This window comes from Aulonocara stuartgranti (assembly GCF_965226115.1).
Source record: "Aulonocara stuartgranti genome assembly, chromosome: 13".
In the NCBI taxonomy this organism is placed as follows: Eukaryota; Metazoa; Chordata; class Actinopteri; order Cichliformes; family Cichlidae; genus Aulonocara; species Aulonocara stuartgranti.
The window spans coordinates 12,081,188-12,097,801 of record NC_138949.1 but is presented as its reverse complement, the minus strand read 5'-3'; the positions used below and the strand labels follow the sequence as shown (position 1 = coordinate 12,097,801).

The 16,614-nt window shown below is 39.6% G+C and overlaps 1 protein-coding gene across 1 annotated transcript; it reads left to right on the top strand.

The window, feature by feature from the left end:
- The first annotated feature begins 2,045 nt into the window (after nucleotides 1–2,045).
- On the top strand, nucleotides 2,046–13,991 carry LOC309720051 (double-stranded RNA-specific adenosine deaminase-like). Its single transcript, XM_082556602.1, has 17 exons — nucleotides 2,046–2,132; nucleotides 3,898–4,133; nucleotides 4,972–5,023; nucleotides 7,881–8,019; nucleotides 8,108–8,250; nucleotides 8,374–8,506; nucleotides 8,591–8,658; nucleotides 8,746–8,788; nucleotides 10,183–10,346; nucleotides 10,470–10,602; nucleotides 10,687–10,754; nucleotides 10,842–10,884; nucleotides 12,280–12,443; nucleotides 12,567–12,699; nucleotides 12,784–12,851; nucleotides 12,955–13,050; nucleotides 13,277–13,991. Exons 2-16 carry the CDS (start codon nucleotides 3,902–3,904, stop codon nucleotides 13,034–13,036), a joined length of 1,665 nt encoding a protein of 554 aa, XP_082412728.1. The 5' UTR covers nucleotides 2,046–2,132; nucleotides 3,898–3,901; the 3' UTR covers nucleotides 13,037–13,050; nucleotides 13,277–13,991.
- Nucleotides 13,992–16,614: the final 2,623 nt, after the last annotated feature.

The window sequence follows — 16,614 nt, the reverse complement described above, 5'->3', positions numbered from 1 at the left end:
ATGATTACTATAATATTGGCCATATTATATTTACATTACCAAAGTGAGATGACCTTAGTCTCATGAACAACATTAGCTAATTGTTATTTACTAACTAATCTTATATGACTGTTCAGTACAGAAATGAAGCCCAACAATCATGTTTTTACAGTCCTGTGGTCTCAGCCTCAGATACTCAACAAATCAAAGTGATGCCATGACAAAAATGAATGAACAAAAAAACATTTTTTGTCCTTCATTTCTGTCAAACAATGCTGTATGAAACGTTACTCATGGTTAGTATGGTTGTTAGGCAACCTGAGCAGCGCAACGAAGGCTAGACCGTCCCATTTCACAAGCCTCTCACCAGAGGTGGGACCAAGTCATTGTTTTGCAAGTCTCAAGTAAGTCTTAAGTCTTTATCCTCAAGTCACAAGTCAAGTCTCAAGTAATGTCAGGCAAGTCAGAGTCGAGTCTCAAGTCACTGGTGTAAAAGTCCGAGTAAAGTCACAAGTCTGAAATTTTGAATTTCAAGTCCTTTCGAGTCTTTAAAAAAAAAACGAAAAAATAATGTTGCAGTTATGCTAAATGTAAATATTAGACCATGTAATTTTTAAATCTGTGTTTTTCTCAACACATGACGAAATAGTGAACGTAGAAAATATACACAAATTGTGAAATTGCACCTCTTTAAAATGCAGCTCAATTAAACCTAGCTCCAAGAATAATTTTCACCGACAGTTCTGAGATAAGCTGCATGTTATTCTTGGATGCGGTTGTAGGACCGGCTTTAAAATCGCATGACAAAAATATCATACACATTTAAAAAACTGCATCACCAACGTAGCCTGGACAACATTTGCTAGTTAGATGAAGTCAGCTATCTCATCGTAGCATATTTATATGCATATTTATAATTATACGCTTCTTGGAGTGAGCGCATACACTCATGAAAGTTTAGTAACTTCCAGTCACTGCAACAAGCCCAGGTACAGTTTACCGACGGATGGGTACAGGACCTTGAAATGCACCGTGTAGAACGAAAGACCATCGTACGTATCATAAGTTTACCAGTCTCACAAATCGTCGTCATAAATACACATTCGTTAACCGTTTATTAATATAACCTTTGAGCTCAATGGTAATTAATTAGCAGTGGAAATAATTTCTGGTACGCGTTACAGAAATGTAGCAGTGACAATAATACTGTATGCTGTAATCGTATTGGGCAATTAGTGATACAAAAAACTGTTTTATCCTGTGAATAAAAGTATATGTTTTTGCCCATGTACCATAATAACAGAAGCGAAACACAATATTCTGTCAGGACAATTCACTATTTATGCACAATAAATAAAGGAGCATAGCGCGACAATTTCTGTTCAGCGCCAGACTTGCTTGTAACCTATATCACCAATTATGTTAAGAAAAATGACGCATTAACTACTACAGCAGACTGACCTTTGTGTAAATGCTTGGAGCAGACTAACCTGTGAGCTGGAGTGTTCTGGGACGTTATATTTGATCTTTGAATGGCTGCAATCCAGGCCATCCGTCGCCTCTTTGTTACTTCGGAAACATGGCTCGAACAATTTCTCTTCAACGACGTAATCCGATAACAACCGATCTCTTTACCCGTCGGCTTCCCGTGGCTGTCATGCGACCGGCTATTGCAGTTAATAATACAACAGCTTCTTGACATTTTTGTGTTTCTTTTTATCGCTGTGTAACTGATTTCAATTGAAAGCCTGCGTACGCTAGTACCTCTTGCCACGAGTTCCCAGAATCCTTTGCGATTTTACCCCTGAATGACGTCACATTTTCAATCTCTATATAATATGCATGTTAAATTTTATATTTGGGGTGAAATATCAAGTCTTTTCAAGTAAACCGGTTCAAGTCCAATTCAAGTCCCAGGTCATTGGTGTAAAAGTCCAAGTCAAGTCACAAGTCTTAGAACATTTTTTCAAGTCAAGTCTAAAGTCATAAAATTAATGACTCGAGTCTGACTCGAGTCCAAGTCATGTGACTCGAGTCCACACCTCTGCCTCTCACTTCTGCACTTCCTGGTACACGCCGTAACTAGTACACGAACTGCGCTTACTCCAGAGCGTGAAGTCGCTGGATTGGGACACAGCCTTTGTGAAGAAACTGTAAGTTTGCTTTTTTCCTCCTTTAACAGTTTGACTCTTTGCTTCTGTGATGTCTGGACCAGATGTTCAGCTCTTAGTTCAGGATAAACTTTGATCACTGTTGTGTTTGAAGACAAATCCATATGATTATAAATTATTGATTGATTTGAATCAAACAGTTTTATTTTATTCTCGTGTTTGATTGATTACTTCATAAACAAACGGTGCCTTTTTATTTCTTGGAACGAAAACATTGTCTCACTATTAAATCACATACATCAGTGTCCAACTGTTTTCTGTCAGGCCTTTCAAAATAAAATGACATAAACGTTAGTTGTAATGTATTTGATTGCAATCGGGTTATAAATCATTGTGTTCCTGTTTGATTTGCATCAAAGAATCAGCCAACAAACTGGAGTAATAGCCTCTGAAAATCTGAAAACAAAGACAAAGTTGCTCCACACTGATAGGCCCAGATGAGGCACATCCTCATTTTTCAGGTGTGAGTCAGACAGTCAGACAGTTGAAACTATATCAACAACAATCTTTATTTATAGAGCACATTTAAAAACCAGCGGTATACCAAAGTGCTTAACATAAGAGACAGAGAAGTAACACGAGTATTATAAGGCCTTAGCAAAGTATCAAATATACTCACAGGTCAATGCCACTAATACACAGGGGTAATATAAAATGCATATCAAATAAAAACATAATTAAAGCGAAAGCCATAAAAAAAAAATATATATATATATAAGGAAAAATAGAGTAAGTCTAAGAGTCAGGTGCGAGCATTAACAAGCAGGAAAGGCGAGATTAAACAAATAGGTTTTTAACCGAGATTTAAAAGATTGGATGGAATCGGATGCCCGGATCACAATCGGAAGGTTATTCCACAACTCTGGTGCAGCCAGGGCAAACGCCCGGTCACCTCTAGACTTCAGCCGAGATCTAGGCTGCACCGAGAGTAACTGAGTAGATGATCTTAATGCTCTGGCAGGAACATACGATTTAAGGAGTTCCTTAAGGTAGCTCGGTGCTGTGTTGTTGGTAATTTTTAAACGTAAGCAGCAGTATTTTAAATTGGATGCGGTATTTATGTCAAAACAACTTAGCTCTTATCATGTTCCTGAACCTCCTAAGCTGGCTCTCTGAGAGGGTGCTCAGGTTTTTTGAGAATACCAACACAGAGTGGAAAAATCCTCTCACTCCCTCTTCTCCCAGCTGGCTGGGTCACTTAAATACTCAGCACCAATCCATCTGTCAATCTCCTGCATCCTCCCCTCACTCGTAAACAAGACTTGAGATACTTAAATTCCTCCACTTGGGTAGTAACTCATTGGGTATTCCACCATTTTGGGTGCTGAATCTCATTTCCATTACAAATGAGAGGTGAAGGCCACCACCTGATGAAGCCAACAGAACCACACTAACTGTGAAAAGCAGAGATGACATTCTGAGACCACCCAAGCGGAAACCTTCTGCCACTTGGCTACACCTAGAAATTCTGTCTATAAAAATTAAGAAGAGAATCAGTGACATAGGGCAACACTGATGGAGTCAATCACCCACTGGGAAATAGTCTGACTTTTTGCCAGCAATGCGGCAAAAAGGCCACAAAACACATGTAGACTGGTTGGTGAAACTCACATGCACCTAAGTATCCTTGAGAGAATAAAGAGCTGGTCCAGTGACTGGGACGAAAACTCCGTCTTTCCTCCTGTATCCACAGTCAACTGATACTCTCTTGTTCTTTCAGATGAAAATGCCCTCTCGTTTTTTACAGATAAATGATGGCGACGTCTGTTGCATCACAACTCCTGGAAATGCTGGAGAATCTGGGAGAGGAAGAGCTGAAAAGTTTCCACTTTTACCTGCAGAATGAATCTGTAGATGGTCTCCCAACCATCAGAAAGTGTCGTTTGGAGAATGCAGACAGGATAAAAACAGTAGATGTGATGATACAGAGTTATTCAGATGATGCACTGAAGGTGGCAAGGTCGATAATTATGATGATAAATGGTAAGTGAAAAAAAGACATGAAAACAACAAAATAAACACAGGTTTATTTTAATAAGCATGTTGAGAGTCAGGTTGTGTCAGTTTATGTTTTTAAATTTCTCACGTTTCTCCTGAATTAGAGGAAATGTCCTAAAGGTTTTTTTGTTTGTTTTTTGTTTAAGCCATGCAGGTTATTTCTAGTTTTATTTATTTTTCACCAATCCCAGTTACTCCCTTAATAAATAGCATGCCATTAATTTGTTAATTGTCCAGCCAAACTTTTAATACATTAAATAATAACATTTCTAAAAAGATTATCCTGTTATCCCTGTTTTACCTTCACCTCTCCAAAAACTGCATCAAGAAATTCACACTTTTGATTTCTGATATTTAAGAAATTCATCTTGCTTTTAATTTCATTTTCATAAACTGACTTTCTTAGAAAACATGCTATACCCAATGTTATGTTTTTACTTTGTCTACTTTTTATTATTGAGCTTAAATAAAGTTATAAAACAGTTAGTTCAGTGGTTCTTAACCTGGGTTCGATCGAACCCTAGGGGTTCAGTGACTCAGTCTCAGGGGTTCGGCAGAGCCTCCGCCATGACATGCATGGCTCATTTTGTGCACCAGTAAAAAAAATCACATTTTATTTTTCACTAAAGAGGGGTTCAGTGAATGCGCATATGAAGCTGGTGGGGTTCGGTACCTCCAACAAGGTTAAGAACCACTGAGTTAGTTACTACTGCAGTTCTCTGTGCTGTACATAGTTAGCAATTCAATTGAAATACCTTTTTTAGGTGTTGCCCACTGACTCAATATTTTTCTTTCTATTTTCTTTTTAAATTTAAAAATTAAGGAAGGGTGCTGAATAGTGGTCTCACTCAGGGCAGCAAAGTAACCCAGAAACGGTAAGTAAAGTTCAAAAATCCATTTTCTCTGTCACTCAATAAACTTCTCAGATGCAGACGTGGACAAAATCGTTGGTACCCTTCAGTCAAAGAAAGAAAAACTCATAATGGTCACAGAAATACCTTTAATCTGACAAAAGTAATAATAAATAAAAATTCTATAAATCTTAGCCAATGAAAGTCAGACATTGCTTTTCAACCATGCTTCAACTGAATTTGACAGGTACAACACCTGTACGTGCTCACTTTCAGTTTCATTTGTTATAAAATGTGAAAATCCGCGTAGGCTACGTGAAAACGAAACCTATACATACTCAAGCTAGCTGACTCAAAAGCAGTCACAGAGACAGGGAGGAAGAAGAAGACAAAATTTAATCTTGGGTGGTGAAGCGTTTTTGAGCCTTAACATGTGGAAATACATAAAGACTCAGCAGGGATGAACCGTTTCTGAGCAGACACGATATTTGTGCACCGCCAATTTAAGTTTGCCGATGCAAAGATTTTTCACTAGAAGTGACCAGAAAGGACAGTATGAGTAAATCAAATGAGTAAATCAGAGGGACAGGGCAAGGTTGAGATGGTTTGGACATGTACAGAGGAGGAGGATAGTGGATCTACAGTGGCTTGCAAAAGTATTCGCCCCCCTTGAACTTTTCCACATTTTGTCATATTACAGCCACAAACATGAATCAATTTTATTGGAATTCCATGTGAAAGACCAACACAAAGTGGTGTACACTTGAGAAGTGGAACGAAAATCATACAAGATTCCAAACATTTTTTACAAATAAATAACTGCAAAGTGGGGTGTGCGTAATTATTCAGCCCCCTTTGGTCTGAGTGCAGTCAGTTGCCCATAGACATTGCCTGATGAGTGCTAATGGCTAAATAGAGTGCGCCTGTGTTTAATCTAATGTCAGTACAAATACAGCTGCTCTGTGACGGCCTCAGAGGTTGTCTAAGAGAATAATAGGAGCAACAACACCATGAAGTCCAAAGAACACACCAGACAGGTCAGGGATAAAGTTATTGAGAAATTTAAAGCAGGCTTAGGCTACAAAAAGATTTCCCAAGCCTTGAACGTCCCACGGAGTACTGTTCAGGGGATCATTCAGAAATGGAAGGAGTATGGCACAACTGTAAACCTACCAAGACAAGGCCGTCCACCTAAACTCACAGGCCGAACAAGGAGAGCGCTGATCAGAAATGCAGCCAAGAGGCCCATGGTGACTCTGGACAAGATGCAAAGATCTACAGCTCAGGTGGGAAAGCCATTGTTAACAGAAAACCATAAGAAGTTCCGTTTGCAGTTTGCCACAAGCCATGTGGGGGACACAGCAAACATGTGGAAGAAGGTGCTCTGGTCAGATGAGACCAAAATGGAACCTTTTGCGCAAAATGCAAAACGCTATGTGTGGCGGAAAACTAACACTGCACATCGCTCTGAACACACCATCCCCACTGTCAAATATGGTGGTGGCAGCATCATGTTCTGGGGTGCTTCTCTTCAGCAGGAACAGGGAAGCTGGTCAGAGTTGATGGGAAGATGGATGGAGCCAAATACAGGGCAATCTTGGAAGAAAACCTCTTGGAGTCTGAAAAAGACTTGAGACTGGGGTGGAGGTTCACCTTCCAGCAGGACAACGACCCTAAACATAAAGCCAGGGCAACAATGGAATGGTTTAAAACAAAACATGTCCATGTGTTAGAATGGCCCAGTCAAAGTCCAGATCTAAATCCAATTGAGAATCCCTGGCAAGATCTGAAAACTGCTGTTCACAAACACTGTCCATCTAATCTGACTGAGCTGGAGCTGTTTTGCAAAGAAGAATGGGCAAGGATTTCAGTCTCTGGATGTGCAAAGCTGGTAGAGACAGACCCTAAAGGACTGGCAGCTGTGACTGCAGCAAAAGGTGGTTCTACAAAGTATTGACTCAGGGGGCTGAATAATTACGCACACCCCACTTTTCAGTTATTTGAAAATTTGAAAGTTATTTGTAAAAAATGTTTGGAATTATGATAAATTCGTTCCACTTCTCATGTGTACACCACTTTGTATTGATCTTTCACATGGAATTCCAATAAAACTGATTCATGTTTGTGGCTGTAATGTGACAAAAAGTTGGAAAGTTCAAGGGGGCCGAATACTTTTGCAAGCCACTGTACTGTACAACAGATGTTAAAGATCGAATTGACAGGCAGGAGGAAAACAGGAAGACCATAGAGAAGATTCATGGATGTAATGAGGGGCGACATGCAGAGGGTTGGTGTGATAGAAGAAGATGTTTCTGACAGGGGAAGATGGAGGCAGCCGATCTACTGTAGTGAGGGCAGCCAAAAGAATCAAAACATTTATGCAATCGAGATTCAGTTTTTCACACAACTAGATATATTGCTTCCCAAAGGCTGAAACTTGCAAAAGAACACCTCTGGGACATTATGTTTCAGTGGATCTGTTACCACCAGGTTGCGCCTCAAACTGTCCAGGAGCTCAGAGATCTGGTGACCTAGTCCACATGTGAGAGGAGAGCCCAGAGGACACCAGCCGTTGTATCATTAGGAGCATGATGTTGTTCGTGCATAAGAGCATACAAACTACTGAGTTCCATTTTGAGTCGCTGCAGTGAAACTTCAGTAAGTTCACTGGCGTGCTGCATTATTTTTTCACTTAAATTTTCTGCATATCTATGAATTCAGCTCATCAAATGATGTGGCATCCTCTCGTTCTTAACACCTTGCCCAGCCCACATCAGTATAAATATGCAGCATGTTTTTTTCCTTTGAGACCTGGTGTATTTTCAAATTGTTCCTATACTTTATTTGAGCAGTATATAACAAAGCTCTCATGTCTTTACAGATTCAACCCGAGTCCAGTCACAGATGGTAAAGCCTACCCCAGTGGTGAGGGGAAGACCAAGAAGGAAGCAAAGCAAAATGCAGCAAAAAATGCTCTGGAAAGCGTGTCTAAGCTTGGTCATCGGGATTCAGTGGAATCTGTAAGATAATGTTCATTTTTGCTCGAGAGAAATGAAAACCCAACCTGGGGCAATTGTCTCTCTGATGCATTTCTTGTTTTCTTGACAGAGAAACAATGCAGCTTCAGTTCAGATGGTTCTTAGCTTTACAGAGACAGATTTCAAAGGCCTTGTTAACCACTATTGTCAGAAAACCAAACGTTCCTATTCATATGTTGAAGTGAAGAAAGATGGCCCGTCTCACGTTCCTCAGTGAGTATACACCAAACTCTGTCCTTTCAGTTGAATCTTCAGACACCAACACCGGACTGATGTTCAACAATATTAAACTGTCAATGTAATGATCTAAAACATTCCCATTTTTTCACAACACAGTTTTTTCTACAAATTAATAATTGACGACAAGGAATATCCTGTGGGTGAAGGGAATAGCATCAAGGAAGCCCAACAGAAAGCAGCAGAGTTAGCCTGCTCTGCTCTTCAGGAACAGCCAGACTGGGACATCAAGGTATTTTCATATATTTCATCTTAATTAAATGCTTCCCTTTGGAGGAAATATGCATAAAATAAAGGATTTTGCTGTGTGTTTTAGGTGTCCATCAGGTCAACAGCATCGGAAGATGGTGCTCCACCTGAATCATTAGCCTCATCAGTTACACAGTAAGGCACTTACTGACACCAGCACTATATTATAACTATATAAAATGAGCATAGCATGCTAACAATGCCCCTCTTCTTCTCCCTAAGGGAGTCCATTGAGTCCTCATTGCAGGGCCTGACTATAGACCAGGTTTGTTATTTCTCATAATATTTAGTAAAAACTATGATACTGAAAGATTAAACGACATTTATAAAAGCCTACTAAATTTAAAAAAAAAAAAAAGCAATGCAACACTAGTGAGTATCATTAATCTTCTCTCATAAGTGGAAAGATGCGAAGTTGGTGTTATATTCAGAGTCAGGACTTTTCCACATTTAAAATCTATAAAATATCTTCACTTTATTCCCTAACAATGCTGTTGAAAATGAGAGCAATGAAAACAATACAAGGAACACATCAACCGAGTCAAGGTATGAAAAGCCTTTGGTGCAAGGCTTTAATATAAATGATGTACAATCATGTGCAAGACACTGCTTTTCACCTTCATGCCTAAACAACTTTGTATTTGCCTGCAGATTTTTATCAGACTTCAACTCTATAGAGCATCTCTTGCTGCAATACTAGGCCGGATTGTTAACTTTACTCCTGTTGTAGGTCTCATCATTGTTGCTGATGTGACCTACCACAGTTGTGTCATCTGCAAATTTGATGAATAGGTTGGATCTATGTGATGGTGTGCAGTCGTGCATCAGCAGAGTGAAGAGAAGGGGGCTCACCACACATCCTTAAGGAACCCCAGTGTTCAGTGTTTTAGTGCTGGAAGTGTTGCTGCCGACCCGTACTGTCTGCTGTCTTCCTGTCAGGAAACCCAGCAGCCAGTTACACAGCGAGGTGGTGATGCCCAGCAGATCCAGTTTGTGAATGAGTTTCTGGGGAATGGTCGTGTTGAATGCTGAACTGAAGTCTATGAACAGCATTGTAATGTATGAGTCTTTAGTGTCCAGATGTGTGAGGGCTGAGTGAAGGGCAGATGAAATTGCATCATCGGTCGAGCGGTTTGACCGGTATGCGAACTGGTATGGATCCAGGTTGGGGGGAAGAGAGGTCTTGATTTGATGCATGAGTAACCTTTCAAAGCACTTCATAATGATGGAGGTGAGTGCGACAGGATGGTAGTCGTTAAAGACAACTTCTTTGGTACAGGAATGATGGTGGAGGCTTTGAGGCAACCACAACCTGGCTCAGTGATGTACTAAAGATGTCTGTGAAGACATCTGTGAGATCCACAGCGCAGTCTCTCAGTGCTTGTCCAGAGATGTTACCAGGACCAGGGGCTTTGTGGGTATTGATCCCGAGAAGGGATCTCCTCATACTGTCTGGGGATAGTGTCACCACCCAGTTGTTGGAGGGGGGAGTCTTCTGTGCAGGGGCGGAGAGAGAGTCTTCTGCGCAGGGGTGTAGCTCTGTGCCTCAAAGTGAGCGAAGAATTGGTTTAGTTTTGCCTAACTAGAACATGCTTGAGAGAAATGAAAAACCAACCTGGGGCAATTGTCTCTCTGATGTATTTCTTGGTATCTTGACAGAGAAACAATGCAGCAGAAGCTTCAGTTCAGACGGTTCCTAGCTCTGAGGACACCAGCTTTACAGAGACAGATTTCAAAAGTCTTGTCAACCGCTATTGTCAGAAAACCAAACGTTCCCATTCATATGTTGAAGTGAAGAAAGATGGCCCGTCTCACGTTCCTCAGTGAGTATACGCCAAACTCTGTCCTTTCAGTTGAATCTTCAGACACCAACACCGGACTGATGTTCAACAATATTAAACTGTCAATGTAATGATCTAAAACATTCCCATTTTTTCACAACACAGTTTTTTCTACAAATTAAAAATTGACGACAAGGAATATCCTGTGGGTGAAGGGAATAGCATCAAGGAAGCCCAACAGAAAGCAGCAGAGTTAGCCTGCTCTGCTCTTCAGGAACAGCCAGACTGGGACATCAAGGTATTTTCATATATTTCATCTTAATTAAATGCTTCCCTTTGGAGGAAATATGCATAAAATAAAGGATTTTGCTGTGTGTTTTAGGTGTCCATCAGGCCAACAGCATCGGAAGATGGTGCTCCACCTGAATCATTAGCCTCATCAGTTACACAGTAAGGCACTTACTGACACCAGCACTATATTATAACTATATAAAATGAGCATAGCATGCTAACAATGCCCCTCTTCTTCTCCCTAAGGGAGTCCATTGAGTCCTCATTGCAGGGCCTGACTACAGATCAGGTTTGTCATTTCTCATAATATTTAGTAAAAACTATGATACTGAAAGATTAAACGACATTTATAAAAGCCTACTAAATTTAAAAAAAAAAAAAAAGCAATGCAACACTAGTGAGTATCATTAATCTTCTCTCATAAGTGGAAAGATGCGAAGTTGGTGTTATATTCAGAGTCAGGACTTTTCCACATTTAAAATCTATAAAATATCTTCACTTTATTCCCTAACAATGCTGTTGAAAATGAGAGCAATGAAAACAATACAAGGAACACATCAACCGAGTCAAGGTATGAAAAGCCTTTGGTGCAAGGCTTTAATATAAATGATGTACAATCATGTGCAAGACACTGCTTTTCACCTTCATGCCTAAACAACTTTGTATTTGCCTGCAGATTTTTATCAGACTTCAACTCTATAGAGCATCTCTTGCTGCAATACTAGGCCGGATTGTTAACTTTACTCCTGTTGTAGGTCTCATCATTGTTGCTGATGTGACCTACCACAGTTGTGTCATCTGCAAATTTGATGAATAGGTTGGATCTATGTGATGGTGTGCAGTCGTGCATCAGCAGAGTGAAGAGAAGGGGGCTCACCACACATCCTTAAGGAACCCCAGTGTTCAGTGTTTTAGTGCTGGAAGTGTTGCTGCCGACCCGTACTGTCTGCTGTCTTCCTGTCAGGAAACCCAGCAGCCAGTTACACAGCGAGGTGGTGATGCCCAGCAGATCCAGTTTGTGAATGAATTTATGGGGAATGGTCGTGTTGAATGCTGAACTGAAGTCTATGAACAGCATTGTAATGTATGAGTCTTTAGTGTCCAGATGTGTGAGGGCTGAGTGAAGGGCAGATGAAATTGCATCATCGGTCGAGCGGTTTGACCGGTATGCGAACTGGTATGGATCCAGGTTGGGGGGAAGAGAGGTCTTGATTTGATGCATGAGTAACCTTTCAAAGCACTTCATAATGATGGAGGTGAGTGCGACAGGATGGTAGTCGTTAAAGACAACTTCTTTGGTACAGGAATGATGGTGGAGGCTTTGAGGCAACCACAACCTGGCTCAGTGATGTACTAAAGATGTCTGTGAAGACATCTGTGAGATCCACAGCGCAGTCTCTCAGTGCTTGTCCAGAGATGTTACCAGGACCAGGGGCTTTGTGGGTATTGATCCCGAGAAGGGATCTCCTCATACTGTCTGGTGATAGTGTCACCACCCAGTTGTTGGAGGGGGGAGTCTTCTGTGCAGGGGCGGAGAGAGAGTCTTCTGCGCAGGGGTGTAGCTCTGTGCCTCAAAGTGAGCGAAGAATTGGTTTAGTTTTGCCTAACTAGAACATGTTTGAGAGAAATGAAAAACCAACCTGGGGCAATTGTCTCTCTGATGTATTTCTTGGTATCTTGACAGAGAAACAATGCAGCAGAAGCTTCAGATCAGACGGTTCCTAGCTCTGAGGACACCAGCTTTACAGAGACAGATTTCAAAAGTCTTGTCAACCGCTATTGTCAGAAAACCAAACGTTCCCATTCATATGTTGAAGTGAAGAAAGATGGCCCGTCTCACGTTCCTCAGTGAGTATACGCCAAACTCTGTCATTTCAGTTGAATCTTCAGACACCAACACCGGACTGATGTTCAACAATATTAAACTGTCAATGTAATGATCTAAAACATTCCCATTTTTTCACAACACAGTTTTTTCTACAAATTAATAATTGACGACAAGGAATATCCTGTGGGTGATGGGAAGAGCATCAAGGAAGCCCAACAGAAAGCAGCAGAGTTAGCCTGCTCTGCTCTTCAGGAACAGCCAGACTGGGACATCAAGGTATTTTCATATATTTCATCTTAATTAAATGCTTCCCTTTGGGTGAAATATGCATAAAATAAAGGATTTTGCTGTGTGTTTTAGGTGTCCATCAGGCCAACAGCATCGGAAGATGGTGCTCCACCTGAATCCTTAGCCTCATCAGTTACACAGTAAGGCACTTACTGACACCAGCACTATATTATAACTATATAAAAATCCTTGCAGCACTGTGTACAGTGCAGGCTATGAAGTAATTGTATCATCTTTTTCTAGGAACAACAGTGAATCATCTTCACAAAACACCAGATTTGGCCTGACGTCAAAAGGCAGAGGTTCCTCGAAGAGTTTTCAGTGACTTTTACCAAAGAGGTAAATTACCATATTCATAACGTACTTAAATTTCGACAGGATGGTCATCAGCAGAGTAGTGCTAAAACTTAGATTAATTGGTTTACTCAGTTATAAAAGATCTTGTTTGATCGCTGAGTTGTCTGGACACAACATATGCATTTTTTTAAATATATTTATTATTTATCAGAGGTTTCACTGCACAAGACATTACACATACACTGTGTTTTTTCTTGTTTTTAAACAGAAGCAAATTATTAACTCATTGCTGTCTGAGAAACCAGAAGACCGACCTGATGCAAGTGCTGTAAAGGAAAAGCTTGAAGAGTGGACTCAGATATTCAGCACACAAAAAGCATCTCGCCAGGAAAATCAAACTGTCTGATAGTCACAAGAGAAAAGTTTCAAAAGTCACAGAAGCCTTTACAAATCTGTCTTGTTGCATCTGCTTAATGAAATGATTTGATGTACTGTGTAATATTATGTTGGGTAACTGTTAATGTGCAAAGTTAATATATGGAAGAGGTCACATCATGAATCCCGGCTATTTCAGGGAAGTTTGTATTGGATTTGGAAATGAAATGTGAAATCATGATTTTAAAATCTAACTATTCAAATCAGTTTCCCGGTGTAGGTCGTCACTTTGTAACTGTTGTTAACCTGCTGCTGTCCTGAGGAGGAGGAACTGTGATGCTACGTGTACTTCTGATGGATTCATGTTGAATGTCAGAGATAAAAAAGCACACTCCATGTGGCTCAATTTTAGAAACTTTCCTAAATGTTTTCAATCATTTTTAACCCATGAAATACAGTTTAAAATATTTTTCTTCCATTTTTTTCTTTTGTTTATTTTAATCTGATTGATTGCAATATCAGTCAGCTACGTGTGACTTGGAACAGCAGGAGAAAGGTCATTAATTCTGTACTAGAGGGTTGAAATAATAAAAAGGGTGTATAAGAAACTGAACTAGTAAATGTCTCTCATTTAGCTCTGATTTTTCTTGCAGAAGCACTTGGTATATAATAATTAGTGTTGGGCAAGTTACTTTGAAAAAGCACTTAATTATAGTTTCTAGTTCTTTTAAAAAGTAACCGAGTTAGTAACTGAGTTACAATATTCTAAAAGTAATTAATTACTTGAAAAGTAACTATTGCGTTACTTTAAAAAACGTTTAACCCTCTGGGGCCCAGGGTATAATTGGCCATTTTTAACTACTTTTGATTTTCCCTCCACATTTTACCTTTAAAAACTATTTACTTTGCCTTGTTTGGTATCATCCTTTCAGCACAACCTAACATGTCTGAATTTACGGTTATGTTTTCATTTTGACATACTGTATTAACTCAATTGATCTAAAATCAGACAAAAACATAAAATCAGAGTAGAAAAAGTTATATTTTTTACTGTAACAACCACAAACATGTTTAATGAATCATATTTCATAACTTTAAATGCAAATATAAATTGTCAATTTTAAAATCCTATGCACAAGTTTTGCAAACAACAAAGTTATTTGCATCCATTTAACTTTTACCTTGACTTTTTAAATAATCATTTCAAACTATTTACAGAACAATCCGCTGTTCTGCATTCAATAAGATGCCACACAAATTATTTGTGCCACTCCAAAAAAGTACTTTCTGTCCACTATAAAGGAGCAAATCACAGCCTGATACCTGCAGGTCTGACAACAGCAGGTGTATCACTCCTGTTTCTACCAGGAGACAGCAGTGATAATAATTACCAAAGATTTTCGTTTTTGGTATTTAAATAATGAGCAGAGTAGCAGCAAGAATAAACTCAGTCATGCATTTTTGATAACTGGCAATGAGTCACATAACTGCAGAGGAATTTTGACCCATTCTTCAATGCAGTGTTATTTTAATTCAGACACATTGGAGGGTTTTCGACTATGAACGGCCTGTTTAAGATTGTACCACAGCATCTCAGTCGGATTTAAGTCTGGACTTTGACTGGACCACTCCAAAACTTACCTTTTGTTATTTTATGACCATTCAGAGGTGGACTTGCTGGTGTGCTTTGGATGACTGTCCCATTGCACAATCCAAATGTGCTTGAGCTTTGGGGCACGAAATGATGGCCAGACATTGTCCTTTAGGATTTACTGATTGTGATGGCCAATCCATGGTCACACTCTAAAAGTCGGTAACTCTTATGTATTCTTTATTTTTTCATTTAAAATAACACACTTAAGTTTGCACTAAGATTGTTGATTGGTTTAAATACCTTGGTTCTATTTGTAAGCGCGCACATTTATTTTACTTATGTATTCATAACATTCCATTACTTTTGTTTTATTTGTGACTGATCTATTTCTTTTACCTGTTTCTTACCTGCCATCATTCCTGGGAGCTGCCAGAAAAAAAGATTGTGGCCAGGGTTTAAAGCAGTTATATACAAAGAGGGGATGGTTGGACCACACCACCACTTCCTGCTGAAGGGGGAAGAATGTGTATTTTCTTTCATTTAAAAAAAAAAAGCTTTTGTATTTAACTAAATATTTGAGTTTAGGTTTAGTGGTTTTGATTTTCTTCTTTGGTGTTTAGTTTATTAACAGACTGGACTGTGCTCCATTGTTTTTGTTGTTTTCGATTGGTTTTTGTTTAGTTGTGTGTTGTGTCCAGTGTTGGGTAAGTTACTTTAAAATAGTAACTTAGTTACATTACTAGTTACTTCTCTCAAAAGTAACTCAGTTACTTCAAGTTACTCGTTACTTTCAAAGTAACTAGTTACTAGGGAAAGTAACTTTGGTTTTACTCAGAATTCTCTTGTTAATGTGTTGCTTCCATAACTTTGCCAGTCTTCTAGCTTGCTTACTTGCCACAAGTGCACTGTGCCACCTACCAATAGAAAGGAAAAGATAATGTGCATATTTCCACGAGAGAAATCCCACGCCTGGACCGTCATTGACTGCTGCCATGATTCTAGCCTACGTCACAGCGTCATGTGCGCCTTTTACATCCAACACAAAAACTGCAGTCGTGGTGCTTTCGATTGTACTCAGAACTCGGAAATTCTGCCTTCTGAATAGGAAGATGTTGGTAACACCAGACTGCAGATGAGCTGCATACAGAGCTGGACTGGGACAGAAAATTGGCCCGGACATTTTGACTAGAGACCGGCCCACCATTATAGGAAAAATCATAAAGCCTTTGAATGAAAATAAACGCTGTTGTGACAGTGATGTACACTGTTTTGATGGTATATATGCATCAATCTATCAATCGTTTTGTTGTAAGATTCAGATAATTATTTTTTAAAAGCTAGATATTTTAAATGAGAATAACATAGAAATGTATTTCTTTGTGCCCACCTCTCCCTGTTAATGCCCTACCTGGCCCCCCTGGCAAAACTTTGCTAGATCCGCCCCTGCACAGTTACCAGCTGTCAGCTACCTAAAAAAGGATCCTGGTGTTATTTGTCTCTCAGAAACAGTTCATAACTTCCCTTCAACTCATTCATGTCACCTAAAGGGTAAACCTGTTTCTCCATCACCTGTTCAGCTCTGATGATTCAGTAAGGACATCTCCTGGTTTCATCTTCATGTTTCCCTCTCACCAGAT